The sequence below is a fragment of the Eptesicus fuscus genome, chromosome 10 (genome assembly GCF_027574615.1).
Source record: "Eptesicus fuscus isolate TK198812 chromosome 10, DD_ASM_mEF_20220401, whole genome shotgun sequence".
NCBI lineage: Eukaryota > Metazoa > Chordata > Mammalia > Chiroptera > Vespertilionidae > Eptesicus > Eptesicus fuscus.
In genome coordinates this window covers 95,729,556-95,752,430 of record NC_072482.1, presented here as the reverse complement: position 1 = coordinate 95,752,430, position 22,875 = coordinate 95,729,556, and the positions used below count along the sequence as shown (strand labels likewise).

Genomic DNA, 22,875 nt, shown 5'->3' with positions numbered 1-22,875 from the left:
TTCCATATTGTTGGCTCTAAGGATCATTTACATATCACACTAAAGACGAAAACAAGATGCCCACCGCCCACCACGACGCTGCGGATGAGGGTCAGGAGGTGCCGATGGGAGATCCCCGGCCGGGGACAAGTCCGCTTGAGCCCTCCCCTTTCTCGGACGATGTGAAGGCTTCGGAACAGGGTCAGTACCGCAGCCTCATGTGGCTGGAGTTGCGGGCCTCTGTCCTTTTACCCAAACTCCCTAACGCCCGGGTCCTCCCGCAGCGTCATGAGGAAGTCAGCGGAGAAGGGGACTCTGCCCGGTCCCGTCCGCGCAGCACAGGGCTGGGCAACGGGCCGGGCGGTTCCCGCGGCACCTCCCGCCAGCTCCCTGTGGACGGCCGCGGGCCCAGCCGGCTTCGCCTCCAGGAGGACGGAGTGGTTTCTCTGCCGTTTCGTTATTTTTAGAAACCCAATGTGACTCACTTTCTGCAGCTTTCCCCAGGGTCTGCAGAGCGGTGGTTATTTAAGTGACGTGCATCCCGGCACTATTTTAAGTCGGTGGCTCAGGATCGCGATTTCTGTAAAACGGCGATGTTCACAGCGCTGCCTTCACTCTGCCCGTGCCCCCCTCCCCGTTAACTGTGTCGGAACCGCTGTCATTTCAAGTTCACTGGGGCCACTCCGCCGGATGACATCAGACTCCGGCCTGAAACAGAGAACTCGGGCGGGCTCCTGGCTCCTTCTCCTGAATCAACCCTGGAAAAGCTGGGGGTGCGGGGAGGGGGGGGGGGGGAATCGTGGGTCCCAGAAGTAAGAAAAGAGGAAAGGAAGGAGAGAGGGGAGGAGCGAGGAGGCAGGGCCAGGGAGGAAGAAGGGCCAGGGGACTGGGAGGGAGGGGCGGGAGGGGCGGGACAATCAAAGACCTGGGGCTGATTTAGACTGACTGGGGGCGAGGGGGGTGTCTGGCGGCGGGAGAGGCTGGTTTACAGGAAAGCAGCGCCAACGCCCAGGGAAATATGGTTTCATCTCCCCTGGGACTCATGCTTTAACGTTGGCTTTTAGTGCAATTGAAACGTCCTCTCCAGCGAAGGACCCCTTCTACACGAGGCCTCCCTCCTCCCTCCTCCCTCCTCCCTCCTCCCTCCTCCCTCCTCCCTCCTCCTCCGAGTGGAGGGGAAGACAACACCTGGATGTTCTGCCAGTTGGTGTGACATTTCTTCTCCCCCCAGGATGCCGGCGGAAGGCCACCTCCCCCCTCTCCCCCCCAGCGCTGTCCTGGCCGGGTCTGAGGCCCACTACACGGGTCAGGGCCTGCGCATGGACACGCGCTAACTCAGACACAAGTTGAAGGGCCCTTGGTGCCCCCGTGACCTGCTACCGAGGCATCGGAAAGGGTGCCCTTTGCCATCGCTGTCGCCTGTGCTCTGGACGGCGGGGGGAGCTACAGGGACAGTGAAGTCACGTTTGCCGAAGTCGGCACAGTCACGGAAACGCAGAAAACGGGCGGGTTAACCGCCTTTAAGTACGAGGCGTTTTGTGGCTTCAACCATCGCCCATCACAAGTTTCTTTGCTATTTTAGAAAATGAATATTGAAAAACAGAAAGCATGGCAGAGCGTGCCCAGGAGACTTCCTATTCCAGGTCAGACCCACTCATCTCGCCACTGGCAAGCCCCTAGGAAAAGGCACCGCAGACGTTTTGAGAACCTTCCCGTGTTTGCCCAGGAGCGTGCTGAGCGCGGCGGCCGGGACGGAGCCTCCACCAGCCCTCGCTGCCCGTTTCCCAGGGAACCCCACCTCGCCAGCCTTCCGTCCGGGTAGCAGGCTCGGGCCTTTATGTTTTTTTAAATATATTTTATTGATTTTTTACAGAGAGGAAGGGAGAGGGATAGAGAGCTAGAAACATCAATGAGAGAGAATCATCGACCAGCTGCCTCCTGCACACCCCCTACCAGGGATGTGCCCGCAGCCAATGTACATGCCCTTGACCGGAATCGAACCTGGGACCTTTCAGTCCGCAGACCGATGCTCTATCCATTGAGCCAAACCGGTTTCGGCAAGCTCGGGCCTTTATGTTTTTTACTGCAATTTTGTTAATCGAGAGCAGTGCTGTCTAATACGGTGACCGTGTGGCCATTCAAATTAAAATTAATTAAAATTAGCATTTCAGTGCCTGGGTCTCCCTGGCACATGGCAAGTGCTTAGCGGCCACATCTGGCGGCGCCAGCTCGGGCGGCGGGACCCTGGCCAGGCTGAGCGCGGCATTCGCTGCTGCGACCTCCGAGATTCCTCCAGGACCATCGAAGGGCACTGGTGCGCCCCCCGCCCCCCCCACCCTGTCCTCTGGCAGGTGGAACAAATGGCCATTTCCGTGGGCACTGAACTGTGACACCTGCTCAGGATGGGGGCTGAGAGCCCTGAACATGCATGGCCGTCTACCCGTCTCCAAGTCTCACTTCTACTCTCGGACTCAGTGTGTCCTTTACAAGACACAGCCTCGGAGTCCTGTTGATGGTGGCCGGCCAGCCGCTGCAGAGCCAGGAGAAGGGGGCCTGACACCTTGGGCGGGGCCTCCTCAGCCTCACGAGGGGGAGGAGCCTGAGGTGCCGCCAGCCTGCACTGGGTTCAGAGCAGAGACTCGGAGTGCTCCAGGCCACAGGCCTCCTGCAGGAATGGCCCTCCTCACCCCTTAATGGTGCACGCCACCGCTGGCCGCACACTCCCGGGCGTCCTGGGCTGTCCCAGGAGAGTGGAGGGACCACTACTTTCCTGGGGAAGCACAGCTGCTCAGGAGGCTGTGTGCAGTCTGACACGAAGATGCGGCCTTTGCCAGACCCGGTGCCCCCACTCTGTGCACACACCGGGAAGGATGGCACAGGGGCTTGTGTGTGTGTGTGTGTGTGTGTGTGTGTGTGTGTGTGGTGGGGAGCCCTACTTCCTTCTATAGGCAAGACCCCTTCCTTGAAATGCACCCCAAAGAAGAGTCGCAGGCTCCTAGCAAGTACCGGAGCGCCCCCACTGTAAACATGCCAAGGAAGAGAGAGGGATATCAAGCCTATGCGCAACCATCTCAACGCCTCATTTCCGGTGTTAAAATAGTACCAGGGAAAAGCGTTCAGCAAAACGTTAGGAGAGCGCGGTCTCCGGGCCCCAGGATAAGACATTTCTTTGCAAGCACGCCGTTCTCCTACCCGTGGCCGCACACACACTGCCTCCTCTTCCTCTGACGCTTCAGATCGCTGCATCGGCACCACAGTCAACAGCCGCTTAACAGAATGAATGGAGCCGGGAAAGGACAGCAGGCTGTGTCCCTCCGAACTGATGGATTAGCAGAGACGCCGCGAGATGATTTCCCATGTTACTGTCGAGATGCATTTTTTCTACACTCATGACGTTTATAAAAGTTACTCATAGGCTTATTTGAGCAGGTCAAAACACCTATACATTCCTTTTATTGGTGTGATTTTTATGTCCTGTAATTACTTAAAAGACCAAAACCACTCACTTTTTATAAAGAAATGGGGCACACTCTTTTCTGAGAAAGACTATGCCACATTTAGGAACCTCCACTGTGTTAGCTTGTGTAAAACAGTAAATAGACAAATAAACATAATCAAATATAAACAACTAATCAAATATAAACAAACCCCCAGACCACCGTCAAGTGTTGGGAATATGCACTTACTAGTATGCTACGACTAAAATATGCACATTTTCACATAACGCATTGTGCATGTTAATAGAGATGATTAAAAACATGGTAATAATGTCCTTCATCATCCTAAAAAATGTATGAGAATTCTACAAGGACCCCTTCAGATTGCTCTTGCCAAATAATTTGTAACAATTCTAAGTTCAATAACTGAATATCAGATGCCTGTTCAAGGTTTAGAAATGTTTGATAATTATGTGAAAACACATACAGACACACTAGGAATAATGTAAACAATCCGTTTTGTTTTTTTCTATTAAAAGGGAAGAAGTTAATACCAATGAACCTTTCTAAGATACTTTGATAAATTCCTCAACTCGATCATTTTATCCGTTAGCATAAATGCATTTGTTACTAGTTACAAACAACTCCCACGTTCGCCTTCAGACCCTGCCGTGGCTTTTAGTGAGATGGGTCAGTGGCTCCCTTTCGATGACATTTGGCAAAACCCTTTTATGTTCCTTCACCCGATGTGATGCTCACACGCGTCACCTCGATTTTCTGTTTCCAGCCGCGAAGCCCTCCGGCTGATAAATATCACCCAAAGCAGAGCCGTTGATAGCAACGATAATTAGCCGGCAGAAGCCGGTTAGAGATGGGCATTCCTTTTCAGATTAAATGGAACCGCCTTCTCCGGTCGGGAGAGGGATGAGTTTTTACCAATAACCCCCGCGAGCCTTCGAGAGAGAAGCGGCCGCATTAGACGGGGGCCATTAAGCAGTACATTTATTTTGCAGCCAATTAACCTTTTGTCAAAAAGGTGTCGGTGCTGCAGAGGTCCCGGCGGCGGGGGTCACCCGCAGCGGGCACGCGTGTCAGCCACGCAGCGACACGTCTGCAGGCAGGAGGGGCAGGGCCGGGCCGCTCCCCACGGGGGCCCGCGGCGCTGACCCATCCGCTTAGGGAAGGAGCTTCCATTGCAGGTGCCCGCGGGACGGGACGCGTCTGGGGAGATGGACGGCTGGTGCCCTCCGTGCCCGCCACCAGCTCCACCACTTGGCGGCGGCCCGGGACAGGCGGCTGCCAGTTCTCAGAAGAGCAGAGAGGACGCGGGCACCGGGCACTGCGGCCGGAATGTGACTGTCCGTCCGGGGGTCAGCTGGCCCAGGGTTCCCTCCGAGGCCGGCCCACCTCCTCGCTCCACCGGCCACGCGTGTGCACCGGGCTCTCCGGCTGGGCCCCGACTTACCTTCCACGCGATCTTGTTCCCTTTCGAGTCATGCTCCAGGGCAATGGGGAAGTCTCCGCGCTCATAAAATTTCCGGAAGGCCGTGGGCTTGGTCGGTCTCTCTTTGAACGCACCTGCCGCGGGCGGGCCTTTCACCTTCAAAGAGAACAGCAGGAATCCGATTTGAAAGCGAACCAGCATGCACAGGGGAAGCCTGGGGTTCATAAGGACCAGGCTGCATAAAATATTCTGGATGGTAAAGACCAGATTACTAATAATGAACAAAGGAGATCTCACTGCTACAAACAAAAGTATTTTATAATCACTGTTAAGTGTCTACTTTATTTCAAGCTACTTTAGAGAGCATTCCTAGAAAATGTCACTTTAAAATATTACTTTATTCGGAAGAAAAGCCTGAACAGTAGTTTAAATTTTTTTTAATAAAGGCATTTAAGTTCAGAGTGTTTAACTTCACGTTTCCTAACAATTGCAACAGGGACATTGCCTACTTTTATGCAGATGTTCCCTCACTATCTCTCTAGATAATATATATATTTTTTCTGTTCTAAATACAAATGTATCCACAACCTTTATAGGAGGCCATCAGACTTTTTTTTTTTTATTCTACACAATCCATTCCAACATTCCAAGTAATTCTAAAAATATGCACATAAAAAAATCCAGTGAAAAGTAACTGACCTCTGGCAACGTAATAAAGACAATGTTACTGGAAATCACGCAGAAGGAGGTGACTTGACTAAACGCCTTTAAACACAAGCAAAACTACTCTTAGGGATCCTTCTGTAAGCCCCAGGTTTGCAGCCCAACTACTGTAGACTTTATTTAATGGCTCCAGAATTTTACTCCAATTTATTATTATTAAAAATGCAGGGCAAATAAGGAACCATAAATCAAACTAGGTTTGTGGAGAAATGCAATTAGGACCTGCCTGAACGGTGGGGGCTATCCATAAACCAATTAGGAAGAGTGGATGGCGCAGCAGAATGCTTTTAATAAAATCTAATGCACTTGGGAGCCACCGTATCGAATGCACTTTGGGGCCAGTCCAGATGCCAGAGGTCTGTACATGCATTTAGTGCATGTGCTGTAATGGAGGCAGGGCTCAGATCGCAGTCTGTCAGGTCACAAGACTAATCATCATTAGTAGGAAGGAATTCCAGGCTCTTGAAAATTCTTTATTGTAGAGTTTGAAATTTTCCTTTTCAGCGCTTTACTGTTAGCATAACTGAAGCTGCTAAAAACAAACAACAACAATGGAAGCCACCTTCTCCCTTCAGGAGGGAAAGCCACATCGTGTCATTCGAATGGGCCTGTTTAGCCAGCTCACTGAGATTGAAACAATAAAGTGCACAGGCACTAATTTCCTGTTCCATCCGTTTCACCCTGAAATCTGGACTCATGAAAACGCATTGGTTACGCCTCTGACGAGCATCATGTCTGAGCCTCCCAGGCCCTGGGATGAAGCCTCAGGACCGGCAAGTGTGTGGCCATCAGGCGAGGCTTCTGAGGAAGACCTACTGCGATTCAGCGTCTGCCCCGTTGGCCAGCTGCGATGGTTTTACTACACCCGACCTTCTGCAATACCTATGGGCACCAAATGGCCGGGAAATTGCTTGCAAAATATTACACTAAGCGAATCTGACTGTAATGGTAGATGCGGCGGCAGCTCATACAACCAGGTAGCTATTCCAGGCAGCTTGAACAATATAACAACTTAATGACAGGACAAAGCATTATGACAGCAATGTTCTTGTTAGTAACAGCCAGAAAAGATAACAAGAGCATATATGAATATTTATGTGAATAAATATTCAATAAACATAGATTACTGCCGAGTCCTTAAAAGTCAGGCCCTCCGGGTCACAGCGAGCGGCAGAGAAAACCCACGGGAGGTGGGTAACCCGTCTCAGGAGGACTCTCCCGCCAAGCTCCAACAGGACGGCTGGTCAGGAGAACGTGGAGTCAGGATGATGCATCTGAACCTCACAAGCACGAGCTGGCCAAGGCGTTACCTCAGGGGGCGGGGATGAAAAATAACAACAAAATCTGCGGATCGGTGTCCATTGTTCACAAACATTATTGGTTTCAACAAAACAGACAAGGAGATCAAAGCTTGGAGACAGTCCGTGACCTGGCAGAAACCACAGAGTTAGCTCAGAGCAGGAAGGAGATCCTGGGAGCACAGGGGCCTGGGCTGGGAATGGAAAACGCTGGGTGTCCACGAAGCCAAGTTAAGACCAGGGGGGCAGACGCTGACGGCAAAATGTCACCTCCACGCCACTCGCTGCTCAGAGCCGCAGGGGTGGCTGTGTTTACCTCCCTCCTAAGGGCCTGTGCACACTTGACCCACATGCTCAGTTGACCTCTACGCGGCCGCCCTAGGGTGGCGGCAATGAGCAGCTGCCACCTTGCTCCCACAGACAGGTGCTAGAACAAACCAGGCCACACAGCTGGCAAAGGAAGCCACCGACCCCCAAGTGGAAAATTCCGCAAGCCCGCCCTTTTCCAAAAAGCCCGCCTTTTCGCGTGAGCCCACCTGGTCCCCAGCTTATTGAAGCGGCCGAGCCGAGCCAGACCTTCGCTGTTAGACACCTCCCTTCCCTCGGTGCTGCCTCCCTGGTGCTCCAGCATAAGCTCAATGAAATCTGTCTGGAAATTCCTCTGGGGTTGCCTCTCGATCTGTCTTAGGGAACCCAAGAACCCCAGCGCTGGCAACAATCTGAGCCCCCATCCGTCTGCCTCTACAGAAAAGGAGCTTTGTCGCTGGGGAAATCCAAACAGGAAACAGCTAAGGCACGTCGCTGATGGAACGAGGAGAGCTGGAGGCCCCACCCTCATGGGGTCATCTCATAAACCTGGTGACCCCCCAGGGGCCCCCCTCCCAGCACCATCCCTTCCGCAGATGAGCTTTGCGGGAACACAGTTCCAGCCCCTTCCTTCCGTCCGGTTTGGATTACTTTCTTTAACAAGTGAGGATGACGTCTCCTCATTTTAGTACCAACGACGTATGCCTACATTCCTGAACGTATGTTTATATATTTTCCAAATTAATATCAGTTTGTATGACCTTTTTATACTGAAAGATATTAACCACTGGTTGCATTGGTGGCAAATATCTCGCCATCTCTGTTTTCCATTTGTATTTGTTTAGTGTTTAAAGGTTTTAAATTATTTGTAGGAAAGTCTTTTGTCTTTTTGCCTCCAGCTTTATCTTCTCTAGGCCATTCCTCTGTCGACTGTACGATGAATATTCTAATAGACTAATTAAATCATATCTCTCATCGACTTAAAACCCATAAATTATTTCCCATTGAGTTCTACACAAAGACATGTGCAAGCTGACTGTGATCTCTGTAGTCATTGCTCTGCAGGCACCCCAAGCATAATTCATACCCAAACCCCCGCTGTCTCAGACCTGCCCTGCTCTCTGGTCGCCATGATGTTGCTGTCCCATCAACTTGGACTTCTCCCTCGCCCCTCACTGCTTTCTCCTGAACCACCTTCAGGACTCAGCACAAACCTCATCTCTTCTAAGAAGCCTTTCCTAATAACCATAAGCCCACCCTTCTTCACATTCAGCTTGAGATGCCTGCAGGACAAACAATTAGCAGACTTGGCCATTAAATTGCAATCTGTATGGAGATTATTGGGGGGAGAGGAGGAGTCCTAGGCTATTGATGAAGTTTGTCTGTAATTGAAATAGAGGGCTAAATCTATGGAAATTGGGCCCTGCCCGCCTGGCTCAGTGGTTGAGTGTCAACCTATGAACCAGGAGGTCACGGTTCAATTCCCAGTGAGGGCACATGCCCAGGTTGCGGACTCAATCCCTAATGTGGGGCGTGCAGGAAGCAGCCGATCCATGATTCTCTCTCATCACTGATGTTTCTATCTCTCTCTCTCTCTCCCTTCCTCTCTAAAATCAATAAACAAATATTTTTAAAAATCTATGGAAATTGGTGAGCTTTTCCAAAGGGAGGGTGAAAAACAGTCTGAGAAGCCAGGCCATTACCTGGAGATTGAATAGCAAGTGGATCCTGTGGGGGGATAGGATTGATGGCAGGAGAAGGGAGAAAGGCTGGTGTCGGGGAAGTCAGTGAGTGCCAGGGACACGTTTGAAAACGTGATACACAGAGGTCCGCTATGCAGAGAACTGGAAGTCCTCTGAAAACTCAAAGAGCCAGAGTGGCATGCTGGGGCGAAAGCCCGCCTACCATGCCCTGAGGAGTGAGTGGGATAGGGACGTGAAACCGCACACACTCTTTGGGGACCTCCTGCCCTCGGGTTGGTCAAGGTCGGAGTTGCTCTCAAGGTGTGACTGCTGACGGAGGGGCAAGTCAATGGTCACTGGAAATGGGGACACAAGAGAATATCAACAGGCATGACACTTGGATTCAGGGACTATTTAATCACAGTGCCAGAATGGACTTTAGAATAGAAGATATATTTATAACTAAAAGGGCCAGAAAAGAAATGTATATGCTTTTCAGTGTTAGAAACTTATCCATGTGAATTTAAGAACCTAAGGACACATAAACAATATTTATTAGAAACAGAGTTAAGAAATGGGCTCAAAAATCGGTCCTACCGATATCATCTGTGCACTGAAAAGGTAATGAGTCTGTATCTCCAAGTCACTGGGCTTGGTGCTCCTGGAGACACAGGATCACTCAAGTATCTGGTCCTCAGACAGATGCCACTGAGAAGAGAGGGAAGAATATCCCATAATCTCCTCTAGAAGTGAGACGGTGGTGAAAGGCACAGGAAGATAGAGAGAATTCTGAGCACTCGAAGATAAACCCTTGCTCCTTTTAAAATGGCTCCTTTTCATTAGAAAATGTTCCCCAGCCTTTCAAAGTGCCCATATCTTTCAGCTGAACCGGGCAGAAATAAATGGTACTTTCCTATGAACCTGAATTCTGTCAATATAATAATTAGAAATAATTATCAGAGAATTTGGTTTGTCTATTTGTCACCTTTGTTATTAAATCAATTAATTTGCCTGCATTTTCTGTATATTTCTTAGACCTAAGTAATTATCAATTATTACCACAATTTTCATAGCCGAAAATTCACTACCAATGAGACCAAATGCGTATTTCCTTTCTATGTAAAACCTCTCATAGCGAAACTCACATTTGTATTTTGAAATTCACTTGTATAAATGGGGAAATTTTGCTAAAATCTAAGGCTTGTGCAATACTTAAAATGAAATAAATTAATCTAAAGTGCTTGCAGAGACCAGTTTAAATATGATTAGCATAAATAAAAATTAAAGTTAGTATTATGAATATTGTAACAAGTTACATTTAAATTAGCACTGTCATATAATGAGTATGAAAAAAACACAAATAACATATAGTTTTTCAGATCGGTAGGATGAGAAAGATAGGTACCTGAAGAGAGTCGCCCGGAGTGGAAGGACTAATATTCCAATTTAAAAAATTAGAGCACTTCAGTACTAGACTTCACTCTCCTACTTGACGTAAGTTATGCCTCGTTCCCTAGGGGATCCGAGGAGGCTCGTGGAGGCACACGCAGCACAGACACATAAATGGGGGTGGGGGGTTGGGGAGTTTGTGGGGGCGGTGAGTGGCCCTATAACAGACATCGCAAGCCATCGGACCCTTCAGAGCCTCCGCTTCCTCATGTGTCAGATTAAAACATGACCCTGGCTGACCTCCGAGATCCTTCCTACACCTCCATGACCTGCCTGTGTGCTCACTCATTCAACCCCGAGGGCACGGTGTCATCGGAGAATTCGCCCACGGGTGGAGCCAAGAGGGGCTCACAGGGCACGCAGACTCCTTATTTCACCCGCGATAAACTGAACCCCGCAGGGAGTGTGGGGACACACCCCGGTCTGCACGTCTTCTCTTCCTCAGCTCCGTCACCTTCGCAGTGACCCCGGCTCCCGAGAGCCAGGCTCCCGCGGGCCAGCACCCGCTGCCGGGCCCGGAAAGGCTCCGCAATGCTGCGGCCGGGCCATCTCAGGGGTCCCCGAGTCACTGAGGTCCCGGTGCTGGCAACAATCTGAGCCCCCATCCGTCTGCCTCCACAGAAAAGGAGCTTTGTCACTGGGGCTGGGGAAATCCCAACAGGAAACAGCTAAGGCACGTCGCTGATGGAACGGGGAGAGCCGGAGGCACCGATTCCATCCCGGAGGCCCCACCCTCATGGGTCATCTCCTAAACCTGGTGACGCCCCTCCCAGCACCATCCCTTCCGCAGATGAGCTTGGGGGAACGTTTCAGCTGACATTGACAGCCAGAGCGGAGTGCCGGGATCTGCGGTTGTTCCAGACGCTGTCCTCAGTCCAGAGCAGTCCCCAAGCACTGGTCGCTCCACACAGTGTCGCCTCCAGTGTCCTGCTTCAAGTGCCAGGCGCGGTGCGCCTTTAAATTCTCTGCCGCAGGGAAAGAAGAGGGAAAGATGGATGGTCTTTCCTCGCAAAACTAGATGCAATAACCAAATGCCACAGAGGAGAGCTGGAGGGCGAGGAGGTTTCCTCTCACGCTGCTCCCCCCGCAGGTGACACAGGAAGCCGGCCAGGGTGGAGTGCCCGCCGTGATGCCTGCTATCAGCTTGGCCGGTGATTCCAGCTGAGGCCGCGCTATTAGCCTCTGTCTTGTGGAGCTGATAACAGCCCGGGCGGCCAGACAGCTCGGCTAATGCGCCCTCACCCCTCCACTCACCCCTCCACGGAGGCCCGAGGGAGTGAGCCAGATGGGAGAGGGGAGTGTAAGGGGGAAGGGGGAGGGGGGTGTCGCAGGTATTCTGGCCCCTTACACGTTCAACGTTTAAAGCACGGCAAACCGTTTGTATCTAAACATATCCCTTCTTTGTCTTGTAGCAAAGTTATTTCTTGCTGAATAATGAGAGTGAAAATGTTATTTTTGTCTGTGGGAAGAGACTATTACCATTCGCATTTTACATATCATGAATATTTTAATAGAAAATTTTAAAATCCTTGTGTCTAATGATGCAAACTGATATTCTGCGGCAAGAGCTGGTTGTTTAATGGGAAACAATGTTTAGAACTGTCGACGATGAAAGATATTTATATCGGTAAAAAAGACTTCTGCTGCGCCCCCAGTCTACTGGCTCCCTCTCAGTTACTCTGAGAGTTCAGACAGTTCACAGAGATGTTCCATACCGGGTCATACCTTGTAAAGTCTAGTAGACATGTAAAGGAATTAATGTGCTAAAACATACAGCAGGCGTCCTCAAACTACGGCCCGCGGGCCACATGCGGGTGTTTTTGCCATTTTGTTTTTTTTACTTCTAAATAAGATATGTGCAGTGTGCATAGGAACTTGTTCATAGTTTTTTTTAAACTATAGTCCGGCCCTCCAGCGGTCTGAGGGACAGTGAACTGGCCCCCTGTTTAAAAAGTTTGAGGACCCCTGACATATAGGTTATCATACATACAAAGCACACGTCTGACAACTTAACTGGAAGATAACATAATAAGAAATACAGGATTACAGTTTTTATCAGTCTGGGTTTTTTCCACCACAGCTCATTCAACCATAAAGGAAAAGTTAAGAATGTATCCAGATAGTGTGTTGTCTGTCCTACGTCAAGATAATCAAGGCATCACACACGATGCAGGTGTAATAGGTTAATATGTTTTTATTTACTGTATATATGCATATATACACATATTCCTTGGTATCTAACAAGTGCTAAATCTCAAAAGCTAAAATGAGTTCCAGTGTGAATATGTCTCTCTCCTTTGTATTCTAAAATCATGCAAATTCAATAAGGTTAATAAAGACAAATCATGAGCTTCATTTACTGTAATGTCAGGAGAAAAATTAACCACCAAAAGCTAGCTACGATAGGCTCCTGTCATGTGGGAAGAAGGAAGAGATAAAATCCGGTGAGTGCTGAGCGAGAGCACTGATGGATTCAAGAACACCGGAAGGAAGATTAGCTCTGGCGAGGCAGGGCCCGTGGAAGGCCAGCTTTGGTTCTTATTCGCAAAAAGCGGGTGTAAATGGGGCTCACAGCAAGAGGCCTTCCACGGCCATGTGGCAACGGAGAAGCAGAAGAGAAAGGCCACCGAAATAAGTGCCTGAAAAACAAACGATATTTGCCACCTCCTTTCTCTCTGAAAGCAGAGAGAGCTTTCGGACCATGGACCCCAGAATTCGACCCTCTACCACGACCCAGGAGCCTACTCTCCATGCCAGTCTCGGAAGAGCCGGCAGGCAGTGCTGAGGATGGCCATGGGACCCAGCACAGCATCCGAACAAAGATACCAGAGAAAGCAATCACCGAGAGGCCATGCAGGGGTGAGCACGGTGACAGATATTTTGCCAGTAAGTTTAAAAACTTGTTGAAGCCACCACTTCTTTTAAAGAAAAAAAAAAAAAAAAGTAGAAACGTAAGAACGGTGACAGAGAAGGGATGATGTGAGAGGCAACAGAGCTGATTGAACTCTGAGAACAAGTAGAAATAAAACTTTCAAATTATGAAGATGAAGCTGGGAGAAGCAAAAGGGAAAAGGGACATTTAAGAATAAAAGAGGACCCAGGTGATGGAAATGAGAAAAATGGATGATGTGAAGGAACAATAAAGACCGTCAAAGGAGATCTAACGTATGCATAACTGAAGTTCTCACAGAGGAAGTACAAAAGAATAAGAAAAACATCAAATACGGAAAATTATGCTTAAAAAACCTTTTTTGAAATATAAGAACTACTTACCTGAAATAAAGATAGAACTCTAGGAAATGTTCTGAAGAAATTATCTCTGATCCAGAGGGAAAATAAAGCAAAGCCAATCCCGGAAACACATATTAGTAAATGTATCAGAATGAAAAATAAAAAGACCTTTATAAAACTCATAAAAGAGATCAAGTCCCTTGCAAGAATCAGGCTGACCTCATATTTTCCCGTTCTAACATTTTGTGGCAGGAGGCAATGGAAACATATCTAGAAGGTTCACTAGAAAGAGTAAGCCACAGCACATATTTCCAGGGAACCTGCCCTCCACATATAAAGTCTACATAGACGTCATTTCTGCAAATCAAGTATTCAAAGGACATGGTTACTGTAAACCCTTTAGGAAACTTAGACAACCTTGGGATTCTCCGTGGAGGACTTGGGCTTTAGCACGTCGGCACAGGCTGCAAAGGATACACGCCACACGCAAATGATGCAGTTGACACAACCCAGGAGGCAGAGGAGGAGGAAGGTGGGGTCAAGAAAGTTCGCTCTTTGCTTCATCTCTTATCACTGGGAGCCAAAGGCATTCATTTAGAGCATAAAACTATGTCTAACTGGTAAACACGAAGCAGGATAATAGTGACTAAAATCGGGTGGTGCTGTAGAGGGGAAAAGAAAAAATGCCAGTATTTTCATTGTTCATATTAGAGAATATCTACTACATAAAAATACGAGATTGTAGGTGGTATGTGCAGTTATAACTGCAAACATAAGCATTAAAACAAAAGAAATATGCACGCACCTTTTCATATCCCCATGAGCAAAGACAACAGAACACATCGTGATGCTACCAGCTGACCAGCAACACCTGACCCTGTGAATGTGAGGGAAGGGCGGGAGGAGCCGGAAGGGGACTTCCTGCTGGGTAGGGTATGACCTGAGAGCGCCTCTTTGGGAAGCACTTGGCAACCTCAAGCTCGCTGCTCTGAGGCCACCATTTCTTACCTTTCTAGCTCAGTCCCTCTACAGCCCTAACCTTAAAACGCGTCACCACAGAACTATCGACCTCCCTTTAACTGCCCCTGATCCCCTCTTTCCACACCTCGTGGTCAATCAGTATACTAATCTCTCCCTCCCACTCATCCTCAACCCCCGTTCCCCTCTCTTGGGTTGTACTTTGTAAACTCGAATGCTGCTGCCGGAATCAGGTTCTCTGCCAACACTGTGCCAGCACCATGCATCTGGGTTACCCCTCCCCCGCCCTTCCACCCTGCCACTCACACAGGCCACTCTTTCACGCCATCTAGTCTCTCCTCTTCCCTCCTCATGCCCGGACTACGGCCTTGCTTCACATCACTGACAAAGAACTAACACAGAGCACTGCCAGGCGCTCCCACCCCCACGTCTATGCACCTACCGGCATGTAGAACGCCTGCCTGCCAGGTGAGCATCAGGACCCGGCCCCTCGGGGGCCCCTGTTCAGGAAAGCTTTCCAGGACCGCCCTGTACGCAGCTGCATGTGTCCCCTGCACTCCCGCCTTCCTTCCAGAACAGAGGACTAGGTGGTGAAATCTATTTTACATCATCTAAATAGGGGTGAGAAGCAACAGGGCGGGGCCAGTCCAAACGCAAATGAGAGGCACACACAGGGCCAGGCATTCACCGACCACACACCCTTCCTGAGCATCTGCTGTTCTAGTTCCAGGCATTCAGGGGTGAACGAGGCAGGTAAGGGGCCTGCCACCCGGAATTTACAGTCCACGCGGACCAGGCCGCCCATCGAGCCGCCTACAAACACATTGTTCAAGGTACCAAGACCGGAGCAGGCACACGAGCTGGTGGCTGTGACATTTCTGAAGACGGGTAAGCTGGACGCAGAGGAGGGAAGAGTCCACAGGGACGCTGAGGCCTTGCACCGGGGTCCTGCTCTGTGGAGATGGGAGCGTTAGGATGAAGCACGGAGCCAGCAAGAGCTGGCGTGGGGACAGAAGCAAGTGCACCCACTGAGGCCAGTTTCCAGTCTTATGGGGGGAGCCCTGTGCAATGTGGCTGTTTCCTTCTAAACCCGCCCCCGCTATAAAGCATGTCTTAATGTGTGCGCAGTTACAAGACCACATACACTGAGTGGCCAGATTATTATGATCTCTGAACGCATAATAATCTGGCCACTCTGTGTGTGTAAATATATATATATTTATAGGCCTGGTGCATGAATTCGTGCATGGGTGGGGTCCAGCCAGCCTGGCCAGGGGGAGGGAACATGGGGGGTTGGCTGGCCTGCCTGCTGGTTGAACTCCTGGTAGAGGGGACAATTTGCATATTAGCCTTTTATTATATAGGATATACACTGAGTGGCCAAATTATTATGCGTTCAGAGATCATAATAATCTGGCCACTCAGTGTATATAAACTGGAAGCATCATGCTAATGCCACCTAACTATGGTACAATTCTAGTGGGGGAAACCTGCTTAGAAATAGTATGCTCGTTTACACCATCAAAATTCTACTTCCTCTTTAAATACATGTTTCTCCTTTGGAAATGTTTCCCAGACAATACACAGTAGTACAAGGCTGAGGTTTCATGAGCGATGAATCTTGCCATTTCATGAGAGCTCTCGAGTCAGATGTACCCCCAAGTTTTAGAGGCGCAAGTGGATTGAAAGGGTGTCTTCCGGTCTCTCCCGGCTTCAGGTTGTCTGACACAGGCGGGATCAGCGCGGGTCAGATGAGAATGCTCTCAGGGACGTTTTCATGAGCAAAAGCCTCTTCAGAAGCCATGGGTGCCCTGAGCCTGCTGAAGGCGGCAGAATGCATTCCGTGCAGGGCGTCATGCGTACAGTGCACTGGAGAAAGGAACGCACGTGGCACAGTTCTTAAAGGAAAGGACAGATGATCAATGAGCCAGGGAGACTGATAGATGAGGGGAGATGAAGAGAATTAACTGTGATGGAATGGCTAAGGAGAGGAAAAGTTACAAAGGAGACAATTACTTGACTTGTTACAAAACAATAGAACACTCCACTAGGCCCGTGGTCGGCAAACTCATCAGTCAACAGAGCCAAATATCAACAGTACAACGATTGACATTTCTTTTGAGAGCCGAATTTTTTAAACTTAAACTTCTTCTAACGCCACTTCTTCAAAATAGACTCGCCCAGGCCGTGGTATTTTGTGGAAGAGCCACACTCAAGGGGCCAAAGAGTCGCATGTGGCTCGCGAGCCGCAGTTTGCCGACCACAGCACTAGGGTATTCAGGCTTGAACTAGAGAAGAGGAACCTACCTGAGCACCTGTAAAGGCTGGGAGCATGCATGTCTGTGTTATTTAACTGTAGTAAGATAAATATATAGATATACAGATATATAGATATATAGGTATACAAATATACAGATATATAGATATACAGATTTACAGATATATAGGTATACAGATATACAGATATATAGATATACAGATTTACAGATATATAGGTATACAGATATACAGATATATAGATATACAGATTTACAGATATATAGGTATATAAGTATATTTTCACCCTAGTCCCTGTGGTAACATCATTGCTAATTCAGAAGTATTTAGCTCATGCCAAAATTAACCAAAGGAAACAAGTATTTTTTACAATCATGTTAGATCTGAAAACAGTTAAATATCATTTAGATGTACTAAGACAGAATTGCCTACTGTTTTAGATCCAGCTCTAGTATCAGTAATTGACATTGTGGAATGGTAGGCCACCCACGCTCCAGGCTGATTTTCTGTGCAGAGAGAAATATGGGTTTGGAGGACGTGGCTCAACTCATCCTGAATTATAATCAAGCTCTTTTTTATAATACTTTTAAGAGAGGTCTACATGAATCTGCACTCTACCTGGCCAATCATTTTGGCACAGGTGTCTCACCCTGGTTATATAAGGAAACATAGTTAATGCAAATTCACAGGAAATGTCCCATTGAGGAAGTCCAAGAGACTTGGGAGAACAGTTCAAAATACTGTCTGATGTCATACTGAAGGACAAAGTGGTTCATGCGCATTAATGTAGGGTATTCGTATGATTTGAAATGAACCTATGGAATGTTCAAGTAGCTCAGTAACATGATGTGAGAACCTCATCCTGTCAGGAAAGGAAAAAAGGGGGTTCGAGGCCTGCTGTACCAGGTTGCACCCGGGTGTTTCGGATTTAACTCTCAGCCCAAAGTTACTTAAATAATACGGCCCCTTTCTCATCTCAGTTCCCCTAAATAAATATGGTCCCCATTTATTTATTTATTTTCTTTAATATATTTTATTGATTTATTTTACAGAGAGGAAGTGAGAGGGATAGAGAGTTAGAAACATCGATGAGAGAGAAACATCGATCACCTGCCTCTTGCACATCTCCTACTGGGGATGTGCCCACAACCAAGGTACATGCCCTTGACCGGAATCTAACCTGGGACCCTTGAGTCTGCAGGCCAATGCTCTATCCACTGAGCCAAACTGGTTAGGGCAATATGGTCCCCATTTAAAAAGAAAACAAAAACAAACTCGTCCTATAACTTCATCAAGAATAATTTAGGACAGAAGATGTTCCTTTTATCTCTATAAAGAAAAATATGCTCCTTAGTGTAACTTATACCTTGAAAACCAAGATGATTATGGATTTTTATGGTAATATTTGTCTTTTTTTCCAAAGATGAGTTGTTAGTTTCCTATAAATAATAGGTATGCGCAAATATTTGATGTTCCAATCCAGTTATGCTATAAAATGAAGTAAAAGACATTTATATAGTGTGTCCTCAAAACATGTATACACACTAATAGCTGATAGCTCAATTGATTTTTTTTTTTCATCCAGACTAAGCTTTAAACAAAGGAAATTCTTCCTAAAATGCTACAGGAAGTTTGAAAACATAGTTGATGCACACACACTGCCTTTATAATTATTCAAAATGTGTATACATTTTTTTTTGGGGGGGGAAGTGTCCCCAAAAATGTATACACACTTTAACAGCTGATAACTCACTTAATTTTCACTCTTTTTCAGGGAAATAATGAGGGATTTGAAATAATGGGTGAAACTAAGCTTTGAACAAAGAAAGTTTACCCATTAGACTTTTATATGAGGATACATAAAAGATAAAGTCTACAGTGCAAAACCAGCAACAGTTGACGAATTGAGGGCTCACAAATAACGAATGAAATGATTCTTGATACTTCACGTTATCAGCAGTGCCTGGACCAGAACACTCATCAGTTTAAAAACAGGCATTAACAAAAAGTTATTCATTTCTGTCAATTTTTTACAATTCTGAAAATGAACTGTGTGTTAATAAACACTAACTTTATAATCATTCAAAGTATGTATATAATTTTGGGGAACACCCTATATATTTCATCAAGACTGTTACCTCGTGTTATAGGAACTAACAATTGCTTGACAGAAATATTATAAAAGTGATTATAGCAAAGCTCAGTCAAGGTTCAATTATTCTGAAAATGGTTCCCAGCTTTTTTCTTTTATGAGGAAACGTTTATTGAGAAAGTCGCAGAGGTGGAAGTGAGCGAGCTGGGCTGTGTGGGCTCAGGAAACAGGTTACAGAGGCAAAGAGGGGCCTTGGCGCTTCGGAGAGAAAGCGAGGGTAGTCATGGGAGAAGAAGAGGCGGACAGACTCAGGTGCTCAGAGGAAGCTGGCCCGGGAGGTGGAAAGAGCTCGCTGGCCCTTTGTCCTTCGGCTTTCTAATGGTGGGGCTTTAGGGGAGGTCCCAGGGGGCATCTCCATCAGCTTCCCTGGTGTGTCCACCGACAGGTCTGCACTGGGGTCATCAGTCATCATGGTCCTGGGGTCAGCCATGGTGCTGTCCGCCCGGTTTGGCTGCTTTTCTGGGCCTGGAGCTGACACACATCTGAGGCCTAGATGTTATCGCTAGTTCGACCTGTGGTCAATAGACTGAGGCTTTGTTCCCAAGACTATTTGATGCTGATCAGAACCTCACTGTCTTGAGGGCTTGATGCTTAAGGGAGTGGTCGTGCAAGGGCTTGTACGGGAGTCCTAGGATCCTCCTCTAAGGGGCTCTACCGCATGACTATGACATGTCAGGGGAGAAGAGGTCAGGGGAGGGTCTGAACTGCATGAGCAGCGATAGGAAAGGTTGGGGGCATGCTAGGAGAGGAAAGGTCACCCTGGGAACGAGGTCCCGCTCTACAAGGTCCGTTGCTAGGTACCCGGGGCTTTCTGAGCTGGTGACATTCCGGACCTTGCCTATTGTTCCTGCTCTGCTCAGGCCTGGCTGACGGCCTACGACATGCCCCACCAAGGACTCTTGGCTCTGACTACTTAAGGGAAAGGGGCAATGGTCTCTCCTATAGTTGCTTCCTGCTGAAGAGAGGTGATGCTTCAAGATATTAGGAGTCACTGTTACCGCCCTCTGATACAATGGTCCAGAAGGGAAAAGATGCCTTCTCTGTTCTTTTAGATTCCTTACAAATAATTGATATCTTTAACTTACAAACAAAATAAAAGATAAAATAGTTATTTCACTCAATCTTTTAAAATTACTGTCTCAAGATTTTAAAAGCCTGGAGTACTTGTTCAACACTGACATTGAGCTAGCTTCAGTCAGTTTCAAAAAAAAAAATCCAAGGAAAAAAATCCGTGTCTCCCGACTCCATAATATTAATGCTTTACATTTTCTTTCTAAATCATGTGTTGTTGGTTTTAAGAAATATTTTACACACCTAATAACACAGACAAGAGCATGCTGATTATTTATAATCATAGATAAATATTTAATAACAGCTTCAGACAAAGCTTTGCCTGGGAAATGATATATATCTCTCTACATATAACTATATATAGATATATAGATATTAGACTACATATACATGTTAGACCTCCTGGTAATTTCTTACAAGCGTTTAGAGAAATTAGAACCTTAAAAAAAAAACCCTCAGTACATTTCCATCAATCAAACAAAGGAAATTAATCTAAGAAATTTGCTGACACACAGAAAAATAAAGTGCTAGTTATTAAGGTCTGCCAGTATCTTGTAGCTTCTCCACCAGGTAATAAAATGATAAGGACAGAGTACATCAGCAGCCCTCATAAAACTGGGAGCTCTTCTTGGTCTGACGGGGTAAGAAATAAAACACAGGTGAGCTACCCATAAACGAGTGACCTAAAATCAATCATTTCCCCACTACCATGCAGAAGCTACGGGCAGATCGCATATTTTCCCCGGTGTAAACTATTGCTCACGGCAGAAATGTCAGTATTTCCGCTCACAGAACTGCTACTCTATTGTGGCATTTGAAGTGGTTTTGGAAACGATGACCGATACATAGCTCATTTGCACCAGATTCAACGTAAGAGAACTCTGCACCAACAATGCATTTGATGTTTTTAATGAGCTCTAAGTTAAACCTAAGTGATACAATGCAATTGAAAAAAATTATGGATTCTCTTCATACTGGAGTTTTGAACAATTTACAAGGACAACTTCCACACATTAAAAAGTGAGGAAGAGAAATTTAACAGCAAAATTAAAAATTGTATTAGCGCAAAAAACACCTGCTACTATAACAATCAAAACCCCCAATCAGCTTTATGGTGTGAAGCCCATTAACATTTTGCTCTTATTTCTGATCAATATCTGAAGCAGGGCTGGGCACCGGCCCCTCCACGCCGCGGCGCTGTCCTCCTCCGGGTCGAGGAGTCAGTCCTCTCCTTCAAGGCAGCGGACAGGAAAGAGAGGGCTGACTCCCCAGGCGAGCTCTTCCTCACTGCCTGGCGAAGGCACACAGTATTGTCCGGCACTTCCCACTGAAATTCAGTAAAAAGCCACGTCTAACTGCAAGGCTCGGCTGGAAAACAGAGCCTCGCTGTGCGCCCAGGAACATGGAAGTCAGGTTCTAGGGGACTCCAGCCTTTGCTCACGTCCTCCCGTTTCATTGCCAAATCTCCATGGTGCTTTCCGTTTCACCCACAGATGAGTTTCCACAGACAGCCCCACCCAGGCAGCGCATAAAGTCACAGCCGACGGTCTCTGGGCGATGGGCCATGCATGAGAGCGCCTGACGTGCCCCTCTGTAACCCCACAGACCCTGGGGAGCAGGGCGAGGCGACCACGTGAGCACATCCCTTTAGGAAGGCATCGTGAGCGTCCCGCCCCCCCCCCCACCGTCCTGATGGGGAGAACAGTCCCTTGACTAAGACTTAACCTGCTCTCTGGATGGAACTCCTCCCTGCACTGCCCTCCAGGGCGCTGGCGGCTCCCGGGAGCTTCCTGCTGTGTTACCCATGAGATAATGGTGTAAACCACCAGCTTTCCTCGTTTGCTTTTTGCTTTGCAAGTTGAAAGATCCAGAGACTTGTGCAAAGAATGAACAGGCAAAGGCACGCTCAGTCTTAGCGCCTGTCTGCTTGGGCCACATCATAACCCCAATACTGCGGACTTCCGTGTTTCTTTCCAGGCGGGCGTATGTGCCGATAACCACAGCCAAAGATCCGTCCTAGTGCCCCTTCTGATTCCTGTCCTTGCTTCCTTGTCCTCACTGACACGCGCGCTCTCTGCATGCACGTGCACACATGTGTGAGCATCCATGTGGCTACCCTGAAGCCACCAGACAAGCCAGTTGGGAAAGCCGTCTCTGTGATCATTTGATCCAGGCTGCATCAGTTTGCTTAATCTTTTTGTTCAACGGTTTCACTGGGCTTTTGCAGCTAAGAACCTTCTGGAACATAGTTATTACTATTTCGGGTCAAGAAGCAGTTGCAATTTCCAAACCTGGAAGGGTTTTCATCGCTGAAACTTCTCCGTTCCCATTCTCCTCTGTGGAGAAATGATCTCACCTCTTTCCTGTAACACCTGGCTTGAGGCACCAAGAGAAGCCAACATGCACTCTTATCCTGAGCCTTTCCAAGCATCTCCCGGAGCCACAGTCCCAGTAAGCACAAAGTCCGCCTCCCAAACTGTCAAAGCTGATATTAAAAAATATTTGTCATAGAGTCACAATATTGATCCATCGCTACTCTGTCTTTTTCTCACAGCCCTGCTGCCCAGCTAAGCCATGAACACACATGTACTATTAGATTTTTGTTACAGCATCACCCCAATCAAGAACCAATGTCTATTTTAGGAAAACACTATCTGCTATCTCACACACACACACACACACACACACACACACACAATCTCAGTGGCCAAAAACTAAAATCACACAGAGCCCAATGCAGACGTTCCGCTTGGTGGCAGCTTCTAACGCAGCCCTCCCACCTTGTGGGTCTACGTTCCCCAGGTCGCCCAGTCCTTTCCATCCGGACAGGATGTGGGGAAGCTGAGCT

General features: G+C 47.8%; 1 protein-coding gene across 2 annotated transcripts in view; it reads right to left on the bottom strand.

The window, feature by feature from the left end:
- PACRG (parkin coregulated) overlaps window positions 1-22,875 on the bottom strand; it is a 322,109-nt gene that overhangs the window by 267,371 nt on the left and 31,863 nt on the right. For both annotated transcript variants that reach the window (XM_054722617.1, XM_054722616.1), the window contains exon 2: window positions 4,882-5,016. In XM_054722617.1, the coding sequence (XP_054578592.1) occupies window positions 4,882-5,016 (135 nt within the window). The remainder of the gene's footprint in view (window positions 1-4,881; window positions 5,017-22,875) is intronic.